At 44.8% G+C, this 19,051-nt stretch overlaps 1 protein-coding gene across 2 annotated transcripts; it reads left to right on the forward strand.

The window, feature by feature from the left end:
- The first annotated feature begins 968 nt into the window (after positions 1 to 968).
- On the forward strand, positions 969 to 19,041 carry kdr (kinase insert domain receptor (a type III receptor tyrosine kinase)). 2 transcript variants are annotated; one of them, XM_019896759.1, is made up of 30 exons: positions 969 to 1,327; positions 2,702 to 2,795; positions 2,887 to 3,089; positions 3,163 to 3,284; positions 3,503 to 3,671; positions 3,796 to 3,935; positions 4,940 to 5,123; positions 5,189 to 5,309; positions 5,952 to 6,118; positions 6,203 to 6,359; positions 6,877 to 6,997; positions 7,547 to 7,658; positions 7,873 to 8,220; positions 8,829 to 8,975; positions 9,056 to 9,187; positions 11,155 to 11,261; positions 12,203 to 12,338; positions 13,131 to 13,235; positions 13,325 to 13,438; positions 14,235 to 14,323; positions 14,391 to 14,535; positions 14,608 to 14,699; positions 14,780 to 14,902; positions 15,779 to 15,890; positions 17,307 to 17,406; positions 17,485 to 17,590; positions 17,692 to 17,816; positions 17,907 to 17,967; positions 18,512 to 18,585; positions 18,774 to 19,041. In XM_019896759.1, exons 1-30 carry the CDS (start codon positions 1,273 to 1,275, stop codon positions 18,997 to 18,999), a joined length of 3,987 nt encoding a protein of 1,328 aa, XP_019752318.1. In that variant the 5' UTR covers positions 969 to 1,272; the 3' UTR covers positions 19,000 to 19,041. The 2 variants fall into 2 exon arrangements, with proteins under 2 accessions (XP_019752318.1, XP_019752319.1); XM_019896760.1 differs by having other exon boundaries at positions 970 to 1,327; positions 3,506 to 3,671.
- Positions 19,042 to 19,051: the final 10 nt, after the last annotated feature.

Genomic DNA, 19,051 nt, shown 5'->3' on the forward strand with positions numbered 1-19,051 from the left:
GCCCGCGCGCCCGCACCCACGCACGCACGCACGCACGCACTCACACACACACACACACACACACACACACACACACACACACACACACACACACACACACACACACACACACAATATATTTGCTTTGATCCAAAGGCCAGGATTATTATCAACCATGCTGGCCTTCATATGTCAGTCATCGCATTTCCTTTTTGCTGAGCGGTCTCTCTTTTTCTCTGTACTTTTGTCCATCAACATGGAAGATGCGAGCCCTTTGAGATTCTAGATTCCAGGATGCCTCTTGGAGGAACGCAACATCCTGCCGGAGGAAGTGTGGACTGTTTCCTGCTTCCCCTCCCTCCCAGGCGGAGCCAGTGTCCTCCCTCCTCTTGTTGACGATGCCAAGCTGCAACCCCACTTGTGAAGTTGTGGCAATAGTTGGCAATCATGCTGGTGTATTTGTTCCTCATAAAGCCCCAGGGGTGATGTACATTGTTATGTTGTTGTATTCTCCAAATACTTAATCGGTGTTGTATACCCAGGATCGCTACTCTGTGGAATCTCTGCGTGAAACACAAAAGAGGAAACATTTCATGACCAATCTGGCTATTTTGCTGGTTTTATGGTTGAAAGGAAAAGGGGCATGTTTGTTCATAGTCTAGTTTGTCTTTTTATTCAGTTAACCTTTATTTATCCTTCACACATTACATCACATGGTGAATAAAAGGTTCAGGCTAAGAAGAAGTGCAGCAATCACACACAGTCTCCCTTATTACTTACTTTTTAATGACAATTTTGGGATGAATGAACTGAGTTTTATTCTTCGTTGCAAATTGAAAAGAAGTGCACAGTTTGAGTTTGAAGAGGTGAATAAAATTGCTGGAGCAGAGTGGGAAGGTGGTGGTATGCACAGTGAGCAGAGAGCGTAGATCGGGTGCGGCCTTACCGACGAGCGCTTTATAGACTGTTTTACGTTTTGTGGGATGTTTGTGAGAAATGCAACGCGGGATACCTGTTATGGCTCAGCGACTTCCTCGGTTGGTTCAGCAAGTGGAGGTGTCCACTCAGCCTGGGATGCTCCTCCCCTGCAGGCTGGTCAGTTCCAGTGTGCCTTCGTCTGTGCCCCCCGTCCCCTCCTCTCAGTTGCACATCCACCTCCATGGGGACCTGCTGCTGAGCACTGGCCGCTGGTTCTTCAGCACACCCGGTTCGATGGATCGGTGTTGACAGGATTATTTTATTTGCCTCTCTCAGCTTTTTCCCAAAATATTCCTGGAGTCCATTTGTGGAATAATGACTTGGGCACTTTTTGCTGTTATATTTAGTCTGGAACTTTGCTATGTTGCTGGTAAGGCCATTTCATTATTATTAAGGCTTGTTTTAATGGGATTTAGTGTCTATTCAATTTGTTTTACGTATAAAACGATTATTAAGACTTGTTTTAATGTTTAATTTAGTGTCTATTCAATTTGTTTTACGTATAAAACACTTAGAGCAAGATTCTATTGTGTTTCCCTGTGACTTGTTTTTTTTTCCACACACAATGTCTGCTGACGTCGGGTGGGTGGGGGTCAGCACGTATCCTCCGAAACAGGAACCCCACCTAGGCCGCGCTTGGGTCCGGGCCTATTGAGCCTGACCTGGCCCATCTTTCTTGGCTTCCTGTTTTGACACAGATCCGCCATTTTGTTGCCGTGCTGTGAAGTTAGTTGCCACAAGCGCACATAAACATGGCGTTAAAACTTTAAAAAGTTATATTAATTGCTGAAACGAATGTTGTAATGTGATAATATTGAAGGCGCTAAACAAATAAATCGGAGGTCGGATTAGACCCATGTGCTCAACGATTTGTTTGGTTCTAACCTGGCGGGAGCCATTTGGGGAAGGCCCGATTGTTTTACAGCATGATCTATAAAAGCATGCTTGGATGAGTTTGGTTTGGAAGAAGCCCATCAACTGTCTCAACGAATGTCCACGAACCTCCCATAGACCCGAGTCCACCTGCTTCCAAGTGGGGCTCATTTGGGGGAACGTCCAAGCATGTGTTGTTCCCAGTGGGCATCTGATGTCAATTCAACATTAATATGACATAAAAATCCAACATTCAACATCAAATTGATGTGACAAGGCTGCTGGATTTGTCAAAATATGAGACCTTGAATGTCGGCTCCAAACCAAAATGGCCAATTTTTTTTTTCAATTTCCAGTGTGGGTCCATGAGAATTTTTTTTTTTTTTTGCGTTCTCTGATGATGACATAGCTACCCAATTCAATGTCAATTGGTGAAACAGGTGTCGGGGCAGTTAAAAAAAAAAGAAATCTTCCAGGGGGCGCTACCAATTCCGAAATGTCAGAGTCAAACTAAAAATGGCAGCCTGCCTGCTCAATTTGTGCATGGGTGTTGTCATGGTAGACACGTCCACCCAATTTTGTGTCAATTGGTGAAACTGGTGTCAGGGACTGTTTTATTTTTGAACACTTCATACATTTGCTGTGTTCTGAAGGAACAATGACTACTGTTACTATCGCTGAAAAATCGGTGATATGCTCTTCAGTAGAGGGTGTACATCTCTCATGACTCGATATGCATCTTGATGCATGGGTTACTCAACGATATGATGCCCTCACATCTTTAAAATCATTTTCCGATGCAAGAGGGTTTGTTTTTGTTGGACCCCGACTATTCACTGAACTCACTATTCCTTACTTTACCCCTCGAAAGCTCTCGAGCTGCGCTTCACGTCGGACCCGCCACTGCTGAACATCCACGGCGTCCACAGGATGAACAAGTCTGACAACCTGGAGCTCACATGCAGGTACGTCTGCCTTTTGATGACCCCTCCCTCAACGCCCTCCAGTGTCACCCCATGAAAAGCCGCCCCATGAAACCATGCTGGTCTTCCACAGAGGTCGCCAGTACCTGCGTTGGACCACCCCACCCACCAGCGCTCGCTTTTCCATCAGCGACTGTAGCGGGTCGGGACTGTTTTGCACAGAGCTCCGGATCACCAACGCCACTGTCAATGAAACGGGACAGTACCGGTGCTCCTACCGCGATCTCAAAGTCGAAGGCGGCAAGACGACCGCGACGGTTCACGTTTTTGTTCATGGTGCGGTCGTGGGTTCATGATGGGACCGGGGCACTTGAATGCAACGATTGAGAGAGTCTGTTTGTGGTTTCAGACGACAAGGTGCCGTTTGTTCCGTCCGAGAAGGAATATGAGGTGGTGTTCATCCGGGAAGGTGAGCGGGTGGTCATACCGTGTCGGGGATCTCTGGAGGACCTCAACGTGACACTTCATACTGTAAGGGGATTGTTTCTTTTGACTTGAAATCGACAGTTTTGCACATGAATGTCCAAATAAAAGCATGTGCATCTCAGATTTGGTTGTTTTTATGAATGTACTTTTTTTGGTTTGGTTTTTTTCACAAATAATACCAAAAAAAAAAAAAAATCTCAGATGTTAATTTGAAATACATGACAATTAGGATTGTTTAAACTGGACACCTCCCTGTCTGTCAGAAGTATCCAAACAAAGAGTTCCATCCGGACGGGAAAGACTCCCTGTGGGACGCCAGGACTGGTTTCACCATCCCCAGTCATCTGATCAGCTATGCCGGCGTGGTGTCCTGCCAGACTCGTATTGGCGACGAGATCTTCAAGTCCCCCCTCTATGTGGTGGCCGTCGTGGGTGAGAAAAAAAAAAAAAAAAACATCGGACAAATCTCGGGAGAACAATGGAAGCGTGGAGCCAGCCCGCTGACTGTCCGTGTGCACCCTTCCCTCCCTAAACGCCCGCCCACCTGCTTCCGCAGGATACAAGATCTACGACCTCACCCTGACCCCCGCGCAAGTTAGGCTGTCCGTCGGGGAGCGTCTGGTGCTCAGCTGTACCGCGTACACTGAACTCAACGTGGGCATCGAGTTCAACTGGACACATGCAGGCCAGCCTTTGGTCAGGATGCAACCCACACGCTTTCTGTACCGCTCTGTGAACCACTACACTACCAATGGCCCATACTAACCTCAAAATGTTTCCAATCGCCAAACGATTGCCCCTATTCAGGATTATATCACTCAAAATAATTTGTTCCAGAGTCAAACTATTCAGTAAAATTGGATGGTAGCAAACCTCTGGAACGAAACAAGCGAGGCGCTCTAAATCAGGGGTGCCCAACCTTTTTTGACTCAAGATCCACTTTTCGATCAACCAACCTCCTGCGATCGATCCGTTACCGCACACGCGCGCATATGGACTATCGTAAATTACGTGTACCGTTTTAAAATGCTTCTCTCTGCCCTCCAGATTGCCCTTCTTTGCGAGTGCAATCGGTGAATTGTACACAAAATGACCTTTGAATGATAATAATAATAATAATAATAATAATAATAATAATAATGAAAAGGGCTTTATCGCAATAGTTGTGATCGCAAGCTGCAATTCCAGACTGCTGAGCTACCAACTTCAGGTGATGCAGGTGACTCGCCACCGTAGGTTAAACCTGACCTTTTTTATTTTATTTTATTTTTTAAATACTTTTTGTGAAAGTGAGACTGATAGGATGATTAGGCTGCGGTGTGCATTAAAACAAAAAATATATTAACAACTTGCACAGAGACACACAAATGTTTTTTTGTTTTTTTTCCTCCACACCCCTCGCGATCGACTTGGGACCAGTCTGCGGGCGAGCGGTCGATCGCGATCGACGTAATATAGAGTCTAAAATCATCCACGTGCGAATCGCCGTTCTAGAGTCAACCATAAAACCAGAAATGGACTTTACTGCGACAAAATGTTCTTCCAGCTCATGGTTTGAAGGTTTAAAGCTAATGCTAGCTTAGTTTGGGCTATCGTCCGGATGTCTATTGAAACACCATAACTGGATTCTCACTAGCGTAACTACGGTACCTCGTTTGTTTTATTTATTTTTTTTCAATCCTCAACTTATCTTTCCTCAGATGGTGGGCAACGGTTCTAAGGCGGCTCACATGACGCCGCACAAGAAGAAGCTGTGGGACTCTCTGGAGCTGTCCAACAAACTGGTGGTGGACAACGTGACGGTGGAGCACACAGGCGAATACACTTGCACGGCCTCCAGTGGAGCCATGGAGAAAAGAGCCTCGGCCTTTCTCAAGGTCTACGGTATGTCTGTTCAGAAGAAAATCGAATCCAAAAGATTCACGCGCTGAATTCGGGACCGTTTCCAGAGAAGCCGTTCATTGACATAAAGGAGCCGTGGACCAAAGTGTGGGAGGTGAACGTGGGAAGTTTGTCGTCCACCTCCATACCCGTCAGGTACACGGCATACCCCGAGCCAAGCTTTAAATGGTAAGTCAAGTCTCTGTTCAATCAAATCATATTTTACTGTTTTTGGATAATACCTATAATGCGTTTATGAGGACAGTACATTGGAACACTCCCATCGGTGGTCTGATTTGGAGTCCAGCCTGGAAAAATAGACCTCAAAGTCACACAAAACTGAGTGTAATCAGTATATCTGACTTGTTTTATGATGTTTGATGCCCCCAAAGTGGTACATATTGGATTTTGTGGAACAATGTGCCTCAAAACCCAAACACAACTTGGTGTTGAAATGAAAAATTCTGGACCAGTATGCCTTGGAGTTCGACGAAAATGTTCTGAAACAATATGCACCAATTCGAGGTCAACCAAAATGCTTCGTATGCCTTCAAGTCGAACAAAATTTGGAGTTCAACCGAAATGAACTGATGCATATAAAAATAAACCCAATGTAAAATATTCCAAAACAAAATGCCATAGAAGCAAGAACAACACTGCACCCTTGTCACTAAACTTATGAGTTCCTCAAAAAAAAAAAAATCTGCTTTTGAGTAAACAGCAATTGGATTTAAATGCGAAAAGAAGTTGATTGGTTAATTTTTAAAAAATGTATTATTATCATTATTATTTATACGTGTTCTTTAAGGTTAAGGATCTTTGTCAATGCAGGTTAAAAAACGGCCTCCCACTGACAGAAGACCACCGCATCAAGCAGAGAAGTGACGCCCTCATCTTTCGCGGCGTCACCGAAACCGACGCGGGGAACTACACCATCGTCCTCAGCAACAAAATCACCAAAGACGAGCAAAGGAGATCGTTCCAGCTTCTGGTCAATGGCACGTCATCATCAGAATCGCCGCTCAGCCATTTCGACTGTTCGTCCTGCGATGTCTATAATCGTACTTTTCCTCCCTTCTCAGTTCCTCCCCACATCATTGAGAAGGAGGTGGCGGTGGACACGGACGTTTTTTTGTATGGCAGCAGACCCACGCTGCGATGCACCGCCCGGGGCTTCCCCACACCCACACACATCCAGTGGCAGTGGATGTCCACAGACGACTGTCCGGAGGCTTTCGTGTGAGTTTGGGAAAGGAAGTTTGGAGAAAAACACATAGAGACAATGACCAGATGCGTCGTGAAGGCCACACGGGGTCCATTTTGAGTTGGCCAAGGTATATCAGATACAAAGCGGTTTCACAAGCGCAAGTACCAGGTTCCTTATCTGCTGTCCGCACATCCCGCTGCTTGCTTCCTCGCCTCCGTCCCGCGCGAGGTTTCCTGTTGTGTTCCCGGCTATCTTTTTCGCTCGTCCTTGAGAACCCATTTCAGTTTCAAAATGCAATTGCGCAAATCAAGGTAATCGAGGAAATCACATGAAATCAAAGGGAAGCAGCGGTCTGCTGTCTTATTTTTGTAAAATGTTTGAAAGAGGGTTGGCACGTGGGCCAAAGAATGAAAACCATTGTCAACTTTAGAGAATTTTGCTTCGCCACCAGTTTTACATTTTTCGTTTTTGCAGGTTTTTTTTTTGTTGTTGATGACATATTTTGTCTTTTTTTGTTTTGTTTTGTTTGCTCAATATTTCATCATGCAGGCCAGGCCTGCCAAAGTCAGAGGCGCAAATAGTCTACTGCAAAGCTTGGCGTGACCTTGACAACGGCACCGCACACAACCCCGTGCAGCGGATCTTCTCTGATGTGGATCACAACCAGAAGGTACACCTCAATCGTCCCTTTTACACACGTCCAATTTTAGGGTTAGAACAACCAGAACCAAAAACCATGAAACTTTCTATTTATGTGGGACATAGGCCAAAAAATTAGCCCTTACTTTTTGTGTGGATGTGGATATAGGTGCAGGTCCATCTTCACATCGGCCTCACTTGACACAAGGGCTAGGAAACCCCCCCCCCATCAAATTTTGTTTTTTTGGTTGGTTAGTTAATAGGATAACATTTTGTTTTTTGAATAATTAAACCAGAACCAAATGCCACAAAACCTAAACCTTCTGGTCTCATTATGGTGAAGACTTTGATAAATGTGCCAAGACAGAAATTTATCTCCACCGCATTCTCATTTGACACATGGGCCAAGGTGTAAATTTCGCTTTTCCAGGTGGCACGTCAAAAGGAGAATAGATTTAGGGTTAGGAATAACCAACCAAAACCGAATAACATGAAACTTCTGGGTTACATTTTAAAGATGAAAATGGGCCAGGGGAAAAAAAAAAAACCCCAACCCACCAAAATGTTTTTTGGCTGACAGAAAATGGTGAGCTCCTTGAAGTTCCAGAAAGCAGAGGTCCACGCCCTGTACCGATGTACTGCCGCCAACAAAATGGGAAAGGATTCCCGCGTTATTTTTTTCCATGTGACACGTGAGTACGATCCTTCTGGCATCACTTCTGACTATCCTGTCTCGTTTTTTTTTTCTTCTCAGTACTAAATGAAGTCTGTACTCTTTTTTTTTTTTTTTTTTTTTTTTCCTGACGCAAGTACAGGATACTGAATCAGTACCTGTACTTTTTATTTATTTATTTGTACGCCTGCTTAAGTACAGACTGTGAGTACTTCTGCCACTTTTGTCGACAGGCGGCCTGGAGCTGAGCATGTTGCCGTCCAACGAACCCCTGGAGGAGGAGCACGTGGCTCTGCGTTGCAAGGCCGACGGGCTGATCTACGGCAACCTGGCTTGGTTCCACGTGTCCAATGAGTCCGGGTGGGAGCGGACGTCGGCCGTGCAGCCCTGCCGCTCTTTGGCGCTGCCGCCAACGCCGCTGCTGCGCCGCGATGCGTTCAACGCCGAGCGCGGCGCCAACGTGAGTTTGGAGCTCTTGCTGCCCAACGCTTCCCGCCACGACGAGGGCCTCTATGCCTGCCAGGTGGAGAACCTCAAGACCAGGGAGAGGACTTGTCTGCTGCGTCACCTGTCGCTCAGAGGTCAAACGACATGTTTTTTGTGTTTTTTTCTGAATATTATTATTATTATTATTATTATTATTATTTGTTTTTTTTTTTTTTTTTTTTTTTTTTTTTGACAAAAATTTCACAAATACCAAGAGTAAGCCAAATACAAAACTGATAAACAAAAACAGCCAAAAAGGGCAAAAACTGCAAAAAAAATCATCAAAAATTGTGCAAAATCTGGCAGACTAGTATCAGACAAAACTTAGACAACAGAATTCCAAGTGTTCAATATTCCAAAAATTTGAAAAAATACGATAAAAAAAATTCAGACAAAAAATGACAAAACTTGAAACAAAAACTGAACTGACAAGAAATGTTTTCCTCCCTTGTTTGCTGCTTTTTAAGATATAAACTATTCCTTTGGCACCCACTTGTGGCATCTTGGTGCCAAGCAACTATGCAACAATGTTGACAACAATGAAGTGAGGATCGGGGCTTCATTTAATCAGGCCATAGCCTTATCTAAAACAAAATAGGGCTACATCGCCATCCTGTGGTATCTGCTGGCAATTACAAAACTTTTTGGGAGCTCATTTATGACTCACGGACTTTCAGTTCACCGTCGTGTAAATGCATTGCAGGTCTCGAGGCTCCGAGAATCCTCAACAACCTCACCGACCAAAAAGTCAACGTGAGCGCCACCGTCACGCTGCTGTGCGCCGCCGCCGGCACGCCCGACCCAAAGGTGGTGTGGACCAAAAACAACCACACAGTGGTGGAAGGCTCCGGTAAGACCCGCCTTCACTTTGAACTGGTGAATTATTTCCCGGTACGCCTTTTTCAACTTACCCCCGTGACGCCTTTTCAGGCGTGATCCTGAGCCGGCGTGGTCACGTGCTGACCATCAAGCGTGTCAAGAAGGATGACGCCGGCTTGTACAGCTGCTCTGCTTGCAACAGCCGCGGATGCGACACCTCACAGATCATCTTGACGACGGAAGGTCAGCATGGAGTTGAACCGTTAGCGATGTTGGATTTTTTGCCATGTCAATCTAATCTGCTCAGTACCCCTAGAAAGTAATGCTGGGATTTTTCTTTAGCTTAAGTTATATTTGCAATGGTTTTGTTTCTTTAACTGATCAGATTTACAAATTTGACCTCACAGGGCCAGAGCGCTGGCCCTCGATGAGGTCAGCATTCATCTGTCTTCTGATTGGTTGGTTCGAGCACATCATGGCTGTCATAATTTGCACACTTGAATACATTTAATCATCAGCAAATGAGTTAGTTTAAAGTTTTGTTTGAATGTTTTGTGTTTTGTCATATTTTTAGGTATTGATTGTAAACTTAAAAAAAAAAAGTGATATAAATCAGACAGGATTTGAATGTAGGACAAAAGAGAAAAAAAAGTGATTGTAAAAAAAAATGCCCCAAAACCTTTCCCCCCAAAAATGACAAAAACTAGAAATACAAAAAAAGATCTAGTAAAAATCTGACAAAAATCTAGCAAAATTGGTGGGATATATCTGTCAAAAGCTCTCTCTCTCTCTCTCTCTCTCTCTCTCTCTCTCTCTCTCTCTCTCTCTCTCTCTCTCTCTCTCTCTCTTTCTCGTTCTCTCTCTCTCACTCGCAAGCTCTCTGTCTCTCTATCTCTCTCTCTCTCTTTCTCTTCTGGCCCCCAAAATAACAAATCTGTCAAAAAAAACTAACACAAACTAGCAAAAAACAGACAAATATGACAGAAAAACAAAGTACAAAAATTGCAAAAACAAAGTTAAATTGGGGAAAAATCTGACAAAAAAAATATTTTTTGAATAGCAAAAAAAAAAAAAAGATGACAAAAAAATGACAAATATGGACAAAATGGCCACAAATCATCCCCAAATTTTGGCAAACCAAAAAATGAACAGAAAACAAAAATTACAACCAAAAAATGGACAAAAAGCAGTCAGTAATGTATCGCTCCCCCCAAAAAAGAAAAAACGTGACAAAAACTGATCAAGAAAATCTGCCCAAAAACTTCCCCAAAAAATGACAATATGGTGTCTGTATTTGTACCATGTCATGCTGCTATAATGGTGTGTTATTTAGGTTCATGTATTGCTTAGCGACGGAATTTTATTGCGAGCATTCCAAAATTGGTTGCACTGTTTCCTGTTTGTTGATTTTAATAAGGATATATTGTTCAGAGTGAAGCCTCTTGGCTAAACCGTCTTATTTATATTTAGCCTCAAGGCAAATATTTTTTTAAATTATTTAATATCAAAGATGTGAAAGGAGAACAACTTCCTCATGACAGGAAGCTAGTTCCGTTTGTGCGCTTCACCTCCCGGGAGTTTCTGAATCTAAAACAATGGGAGGACTATAGAGGACAAAGAGACGGGTGGTGTGTGTGCGTGCGGGCAGGGGCTTTGGGGAGGAGGGGGGCTTGCTGGACCCGGCCTCAGCTGTTCTGTCCAAGCGGACCACCGAGAGACACACAAACAAACCGGTCTACGTGACCCAGGTCTTGCCAACAGAATGTGGACTTTCTTCGAACGGGAGCGGCGCCGCTACTAACGAGCCAGACACCACAAATTAGCGCGCGCGAGAAAGAAAGAGAGACTTCTTTGTGCAATTGACTCGGTAGCCGAAAATGTATTATTGTGACCATATGAAATATTTCCGACACTGATGCACGCACAAGCCAAATATGATGACAAAGTGAATGCCATCCCTTCATTTCTCGTTCTAGCTAGCTCATTGAGTCATTGAATCCCCTTTCAAGTCACACGTGGCGTTGTCGATAAAAACTGCTTTCGGTATTTACATTTTTTTCTAAATATATGCTTTCAGCAAATTTTTGCCCGATATTTGTTGTTTGTCATATATTTGTACAAGGTGCCGGATTTAGTTTGTTTTCGAGGGTCTGTCATTTTTTTAAAGTTTAATGACATTCCCCATTGCTGTTTGATTGTGCTGGTTTCAGGTGCGGAGGAAAAGACCAACGTGGAGCTGATTGTTCCCATCGGCTCGGTGGTCATCGCCATGTTTTTCTGGCTCCTGATCGTCTTTGTCATCCGCGGGAGAAAAAGAGTAAGAATTTCCTTCTACGAGAGGCCGCTTGAGGCATAATTCAGGGTTACCTCTCACACACACACTATTGAAATTTGTTTTGCTCATATGTATTACTGAAAGTCTGTCAGACTGTTATAATTCCATCATGTCACACTACTAAAATGCTCTCACACAAAAGCCATATTTTTTCCCTGCATATATTTAGTACTGAAACACACACGACTGAAACATTCTCACACACTACTGAAACACTCTTACAAAGATGAAATTGATTTCCCTCATATGCTCGACTGATACTAAAACACTTTCACACATCTTTCTGATTTTCTTTCTCACTTACATACATGACTAAAATGCTCTCACACAAAATTGAAAAGCTGTCATGCCACGACTAAAAGGCTGTCACATACACGACTGATTTTTATTTATTCATTTTTTTGCTTCCGCACACTACTGAAACGCTGTCACACACACTACTGAAATCATCTCACACGTACCACTGGAATCATCTCACACGTCGAAAATACAGATCCATACATGATTTAATGAAACGCAGTACATGTTTCAGTAGTGCCTGTGAGAGTGTTTCAGTTGTGCGTAAGAATGCGTTTTAGCAGGGGTGTGCGAGAGGCAAGACTGAATTAGGTCCTGGTGTCCTGCCGGCCCCTCATATGCTCGGCCCACACAAGTAGAGGACATGGTTGAATACAACACACACACACACACACACACACACACACACACACACACACACACACACACACACACACACACACACACACACACCCCACAAGTATGACTGATTAGAAGCGACCGCTGTCTTTTGTGTCCAAAAACAACGGGGTCACTTTCTGCTCCCATAAGTCACGTACACCCATTGGGCCCCTTTTAACTGGAGGGAGCTTCACCGTAAACACGCCACGCTGTCGTACTGTAATGCAAATGACCCTCCGTTACAGCCCAACGGTGGCGATCTTAAGACGGGCTACCTCTCCATGATCCTGGACTCGGAGGACGTGCCCATGGACGAGCAGTGTGAGAGGCTCACTTACGACGCAAACAAGTGGGAATTCCCTCGGGACAGGCTGAAGCTCGGTATATGAATACATATTATTATTGTATTTTTTTATATATATATTTGATTTGATAGTTGTTTATTCTGTTGATGAAATGATGGTTTATTTTCCCCTTTAGTCGACCAAAGAAATGAATCAGGGCATTTCCCACAGTCGACCAAAACAAATGAGTCAGACACGTCCTGATAGTTAAGCACAGAATTTGGCTGTTAGTCACGTTCGAACAAAGATATGAGTCAATGCATTCCCCATAGTTGAACAACAAATAAATAAATCAGCCAGGATGTCATATTCTGAGTCGGGAGTCATTTATATGCCCCAAGGTTGACCAAAGAAATTAGTCTGACTTTTGCCACGATTGATCAAAGAACGACTACGGCATTTATCAGGACATTCCCCAAAGGGGACCAAAGAAATGAGTCAATGCATTCCTCATCGTTGACAAAAAAAAAAATGAGTCAGCATGTCAAATTATCTTAGACTATTAAAGTCATGCAATATTAACCCTTTCATGCACCAATAATGATAACCTGTCACCTGGTAACATGATGTGCTGTCCACTGTAGTGACCGCTGTCCCTGAAAGGGTTAAGGTGCACTTTGAGTTCCCAAATTCCCACCTTGCTTTTCAAAGCACGTTCAGGTTCCCAGCTAGGGTTTTAAAAGCCGAGCTCGTGTTTTCCCCCTCGGCTTTTAAAACACAGTCAAAGTTCCCAGCGATGTCATATAAAATCATTGACAGCAAATTTCCCAGTATTCTTGCATACGTCATCAGTCAAACAAACGGGCGACATATTGTCGTGCGTTCAAAGGTGATCCACTGGGACGAGGCGCCTTCGGCCAGGTTGTGGAAGCCGCCGCTTTCGGCATCGAGAAAATCACCACCTGCACCACCGTGGCCGTCAAGATGCTGAAAGGTGAGTCGTACCCCGTGCGTGCGTATGGGATGTTTTGTACAAAGTCTAATAGGCGACAAGTCAAACGTTGGTCGAATGTGGTGCGGCAGAGGGCGCCACGTCCAGCGAGTATCGAGCTCTGATGTCGGAATTGAAGATTCTCATCCACATCGGACATCACCTCAATGTGGTCAACCTTTTGGGAGCTTGTACGAAGCCTGGCGGTGAGTGGTTGCACAACACCGATGAGAGTAACGCACAACAGAAATATCATAGCTCATTGTTAAAATTCTTAATTTTGGACTCCGGTTGCCGCTGAAGTACCTCCCTCCCACGCAATCTGATTTTTATCCATTTCCACAATTCCTGCAATGACAAACTTGTGCTCGATTTTTTCCAATTGTGACCAAATATAAGCAATTTGAATCTCTGTACCTATGGAAAGATGGCTGCCACAAAATTGCAAATTAATTTAATTTTCATAATTGGGCATGGACCAGGAATAGCAGCCAAGCTCAATTGACTGCTGTAAAACACGAGATGAGTGATCTGCACAAGTGTATAACTTGTGGAAATGAAGGTCCACAGCGAAATAGATTACAGGTGTCAAAGTCAAGGCCCGGGGGCCAGGTCTGGCCCGCCACGTCATTTTATGTGGGCCGCAAAAGCAAATCAAGCATGTCAAGTTCGATGATGTTTGCTAAAGTCTGAACCAAAATTTCAAATTGTCATATATAATCTACAATAACAGTCATTATTCTTTACTTCTGATTTTAAAACTAGTTATTCATCAATTTGTTGTGCGCTGTAAATGTAATATGTGCAGGTGATGAAACATTTATATGGTTTCCCAAAATTCGTAACGGCCCTCCAAGGGAAACCGTAACTACAATGTGGCCCGCGACAAAAATGCGTTTGACACCTCTGAAATAGATCGATAGGTGGCCCCCTACAGGTGGAAATGGGTCGGCGCAATAACTTCACCCCTGACACTCTGATTTCCTTCAATGCCGCTTTAAGGCCCTCTCATGGTCATCGTTGAGTACTGCAAACATGGAAACCTCTCCAGCTACCTGAAGAGCAAACGTGGGGAATACAGTCCGTACAAGGTAGATGGATCCAAGATGGCACGGGATAGCAACTGGATATTCATTCTTGTTCTTTTGTGGTCCTCAGAGAAAGAATACGGACAGCAAAAGGTGGACATCCGTGGAAGACCATGTGACCGAATGTGATCTCGGCCTCGGGAAGATCGCCGAGCTGGAGATCTGCACGGGTACGGCCGACAGAGCGTCAGGCAGCCACCTGGATCCTCAGGATGGTACGTAAATCCAGTTTGAGCTTCTCTTGCACCCCGGGTTTGGTCGTTTCGAACACCCACCATGCATTTCAGAGAGTACAGACGATGACCACTTGACCATGGAGGACCTGATCTGCTACAGTTTCCAGGTGGCCAAAGGCATGGAGTTCCTGTCCTCTCGCAAGGTGAAATAACGACCTCGGAATGCGGATGTCCACACAGACTCTGTCAAACATGGACACTAATTGTGTTCATGCGCTTTCAGTGCATCCACAGAGATCTGGCGGCCAGGAACATCCTGCTCTCTGAAAACAACGTGGTAAAGATCTGCGACTTTGGTCTGGCCAGGGACGTCTACAAGGACCCCGACTACGTCCGCAAGGGAGACGTGAGTTCCCTCGTTGGTCACCCACAGCACATCAAAAACATCTACCGGGTGTGTTAGAAAAGTTCCAAACCCAACTTGGAAGTTTTCCCCTTCAGTGTCGGCCGGACGATTAACATCGAAGGCTAGGAAAGGACGACTAACTTCAGTGCGATTTCTTGGGTTGTGTTTTTTTTTATATGGTTTCCCAAAATTCGTAACGGCCCTCCAAGGGAAACCGTAACTACAATGTGGCCCGCGACAAAAATGCGTTTGACACCTCTGAAATAGATCGATAGGTGGCCCCCTACAGGTGGAAATGGGTAGGCGCAATAACTTCACCCCTGACACTCTGATTTCCTTCAATGCCGCTTTAAGGCCCTCTCATGGTCATCGTTGAGTACTGCAAACATGGAAACCTCTCCAGCTACCTGAAGAGCAAACGTGGGGAATACAGTCCGTACAAGGTAGATGGATCCAAGATGGCACGGGATAGCAACTGGATATTCATTCTTGTTCTTTTGTGGTCCTCAGAGAAAGAATACGGACAGCAAAAGGTGGACATCCGTGGAAGACCATGTGACCGAATGTGATCTCGGCCTCGGGAAGATCGCCGAGCTGGAGATCTGCACGGGTACGGCCGACAGAGCGTCAGGCAGCCACCTGGATCCTCAGGATGGTACGTAAATCCAGTTTGAGCTTCTCTTGCACCCCGGGTTTGGTCGTTTCGAACACCCACCATGCATTTCAGAGAGTACAGACGATGACCACTTGACCATGGAGGACCTGATCTGCTACAGTTTCCAGGCTTGAATTAGCTGCTACAACCGGTTAATCTTACTCACAACACTGACATACATATCGCAATTGACATCTCTGTGGTTTTTTTTCCCACCATAGGCAAGGCTCCCTTTGAAGTGGATGGCGCCGGAGACCATCTTCGACCGGGTGTACACCACGCAAAGTGATGTTTGGTCCTTTGGGGTCCTTCTCTGGGAGATCTTTTCACTGGGTAAAACCAACGAGGCCGCATGACACTTAAGAGGATTACTGTGCATCCGGGAAGGGGATCTCTTCATATTTTGTTTTGTGGTATACCAATGGTCCCATGACTTACAAATTTAACGTGCTCCGTGACTGAGCTTGAAACTAAGTGTGAACTCTTTACATCGAAGGCTAGGAAAGGACGACTAACTTCAGTGCGATTTCTTGGGTTGTGGTTTTTTAAATTTGGATTTGGAATGTATTTTTTTGTGAAACCAGTAGACCTTTTCTGACATAACTTCATAAGTAACAACATCCATAAAATAAAACGACCAGTCAAACTGCGTGGCTTGGCTACTCCTTATGCTTGTTATCTGGAATCCGCCTCCATTTCTTCTATGATGCGACCTTGGAAAAATTCCCAAGGTCAAATGTATCCTAGGTGGAGATCAAACGCTGTTTTTGGATATCATTAGTCCTGCTAAACAAATCTTATCCTTGTTAACTGGGTCATTTCACGAGATATATGTGAAGCTATTTCCTTCAATCCTTTTCGAGATGATTATTGCGAAGAGTGTGACACATTGCGACAGTAGAAACGTACCGAATGTAAAAAAACAGCACACGGCATTGATATCTTAAACATGAGCGCCAAGGTGGAAAAACGAGGTGTTAAGAAAATCATGCCATGCTCAAGAATATGCCGTGAAGTTATACTCGACCAGCAGCTAGCTCGCTAGCTAGCTGGCAACTGTTGACAGACTCCGAGGTAATAATACACAAAGCGACCAAATCTCAAAATTGACAAGACTGCCTCTACTTTTGTAAACAAGCACCTCTCTGTTTGAAGTCAGCGGGGGGCGCGTTTCAAAGTTTCCTGACAAATAATCTTGAATTAGCTGCTACAACCGGTTAATCTTACTCACAACACTGACATACATATCGCAATTGACATCTCTGTGGTTTTTTTTCCCACCATAGGCAAGGCTCCCTTTGAAGTGGATGGCGCCGGAGACCATCTTCGACCGGGTGTACACCACGCAAAGTGATGTTTGGTCCTTTGGGGTCCTTCTCTGGGAGATCTTTTCACTGGGTAAAACCAACGAGGCCGCATGACACTTAAGAGGATTACTGTGCATCCGGGAAGGGGATCTCTTCATATTTTGTTTTGTGGTATACCAATGGTCCCATGACTTACAAATTTAACGTGCTCCGTGACTGAGCTTGAAACTAAGTGTGAACTCTTTTAAATTGTGAAAACCACAACGGGCTCTGGGCGGCACGCTAGTCCACTAGTTAGCATGTCCGCCTCACAATACAGAGGTCCAGAGTTCGATTCTCGGCTCCGGCTTTCCTGTGTGGAGTTCGCATGTTCTCCCGTGCCTGCGTGGGTTTTCTCCAGGTACTCCAGTTTCCTCCCAAGTGACTTTTCTCCCATCTCCAGGCGCTTCTCCCTATCCTGGCGTGTGCATCGACGAGACTTTCTGTCGACGGCTTAAAGAAGGCACAAGGATGAGACCACCAGAGTACGCCACTTCCGAAATGTGAGTGACAAGGAGATCATTATGAACAGCTCACAACGATTGCCAGTCTGAGCCCTCGAAAAACCACTTCATTGGCAGATACCAGACCATGTTGGACTGCTGGCTGGACCGCCCCACGGACAGGCCCACCTTCGCAGAACTGGTGGAGCATCTGGGTAACCTGCTGCAGGCCAGCGCTCGTCAGGTATCAACATTGAACCTTTCGCTAAAACAATAGCCTAATATGCCCCCTGGCAGACATTTTGGTTTAATATTTAGCCCAACTTAAGGCGATCTCTCCTCCAGGACGGCAAGGACTACATCCCCCTGACGGCAGAAGGCGACGTGGCAGGAGTGCCGGGTTCCGCCGCGTCTCAGAGCAGAGACATCCTGGAAGCTCAGCCGCACTATGACAATGCTCTGTTTCTCGGGTCTGCGTCATGTATAATCCAAATTTTCCCTTCCATAACGGTGGTACGTGTGCTCGTCCACTGATGTTTGGGTGTGTCTTTGGGGTCCAGGCAGGGCGAAATGTGCATGAAGACGTTTGACGACGTCCCCGTGGAGCAAAGCAGCGTCTTGGTGAGTGATTCTCGTCATCTATTGGATTGTATTTCATACATTAATGATTGAAACAATAAATGTGAAAAATGCTGACCAAAAAAAAATTCCTATAACCCGTACAAAAAAAAACAAAAAAAAAACAACGGAAAGTTTTTAAATCGCTAGAATAAAATCCAAACTTTAGTGGAATAACTTTTCATGTGTGACACATTGCGACAGTAGAAACGTACCGAATGTAAAAAAACAGCACACGGCATTGATATCTTAAACATGAGCGCCAAGGTGGAAAAACGAGGTGTTAAGAAAATCATGCCATGCTCAAGAATATGCCGTGAAGTTATACTCGACCAGCAGCTAGCTCGCTAGCTAGCTGGCAACTGTTGACAGACTCCGAGGTAATAATACACAAAGCGACCAAATCTCAAAATTGACAAGACTGCCTCTACTTTTGTAAACAAGCACCTCTCTGTTTGAAGGAAAACGATTCATCAATTAATTGACAACTAACCAATTATGAAATTAACAGAATTTAAGAGACCTTTTTTTTCCATCATTCATATAGGTGGGTCACATGGACTGTTCACCCGAGGAAGCAAAAGGTTCGAGTCCACAGCTCCTAACGACGCCCAACTTGAGGTAAGTAACCAAGCTACGTCAAGCTAAAGCGCTATCAAGCTAAAACTCTGCTTTGAAATTTATGGAAAACGTCTTAAAGTTACAGGAATTAAGTCAAAATATTCGTCTTAAGAGCGTGCGATAAATAGCGGTTCACTGTTTTGAGGTCCGTGCTTGATTGACAACTTGTCATGTCATCCCCTAATCAGCCAGCTCCTGCGCTGCAAAAGCAAAGAGTCGCTGGCGTCCGAGTCATCCAACCAGACGAGCGGCTACCAGTCGGGCTACCATTCGGACGACGCCGATGCGCCCGTCTACGCCAACGAGGAGACCATCGTCAAGCACAACATGCTCCTGAAAAAGCAGAAACCTCCTCCAACGCCTCCCGTGCCCAAGTTTAGCATGGAGATCCGTTACAGCACGCCCCCCGTCTGACCTTGGAACCCTTCGGTCTTGTACAGTTTTTTTTTTTTTTTTTTTTTTTTAC

Source organism: Hippocampus comes, unplaced genomic scaffold, assembly GCF_001891065.2.
Source record: "Hippocampus comes isolate QL1 unplaced genomic scaffold, H_comes_QL1_v1.1 scaffold22, whole genome shotgun sequence".
Classification (NCBI taxonomy): Eukaryota; Metazoa; Chordata; class Actinopteri; order Syngnathiformes; family Syngnathidae; genus Hippocampus; species Hippocampus comes.

Bases quoted from the DNA above. Each gene is read 5' to 3' on its own strand.
- kdr (XM_019896759.1), top strand. From the start codon at position 1,273: ATGACTTGGGCACTTTTTGCTGTTATATTTAGTCTGGAACTTTGCTAT. The intron at 14,700-14,779 runs GTGAAATAACGA...ATGCGCTTTCAG, and splicing joins AGTTCCTGTCCTCTCGCAAG to TGCATCCACAGAGATCTGGC. The intron at 17,968-18,511 runs GTGAGTGATTCT...TCATTCATATAG, and splicing joins TGGAGCAAAGCAGCGTCTTG to GTGGGTCACATGGACTGTTC.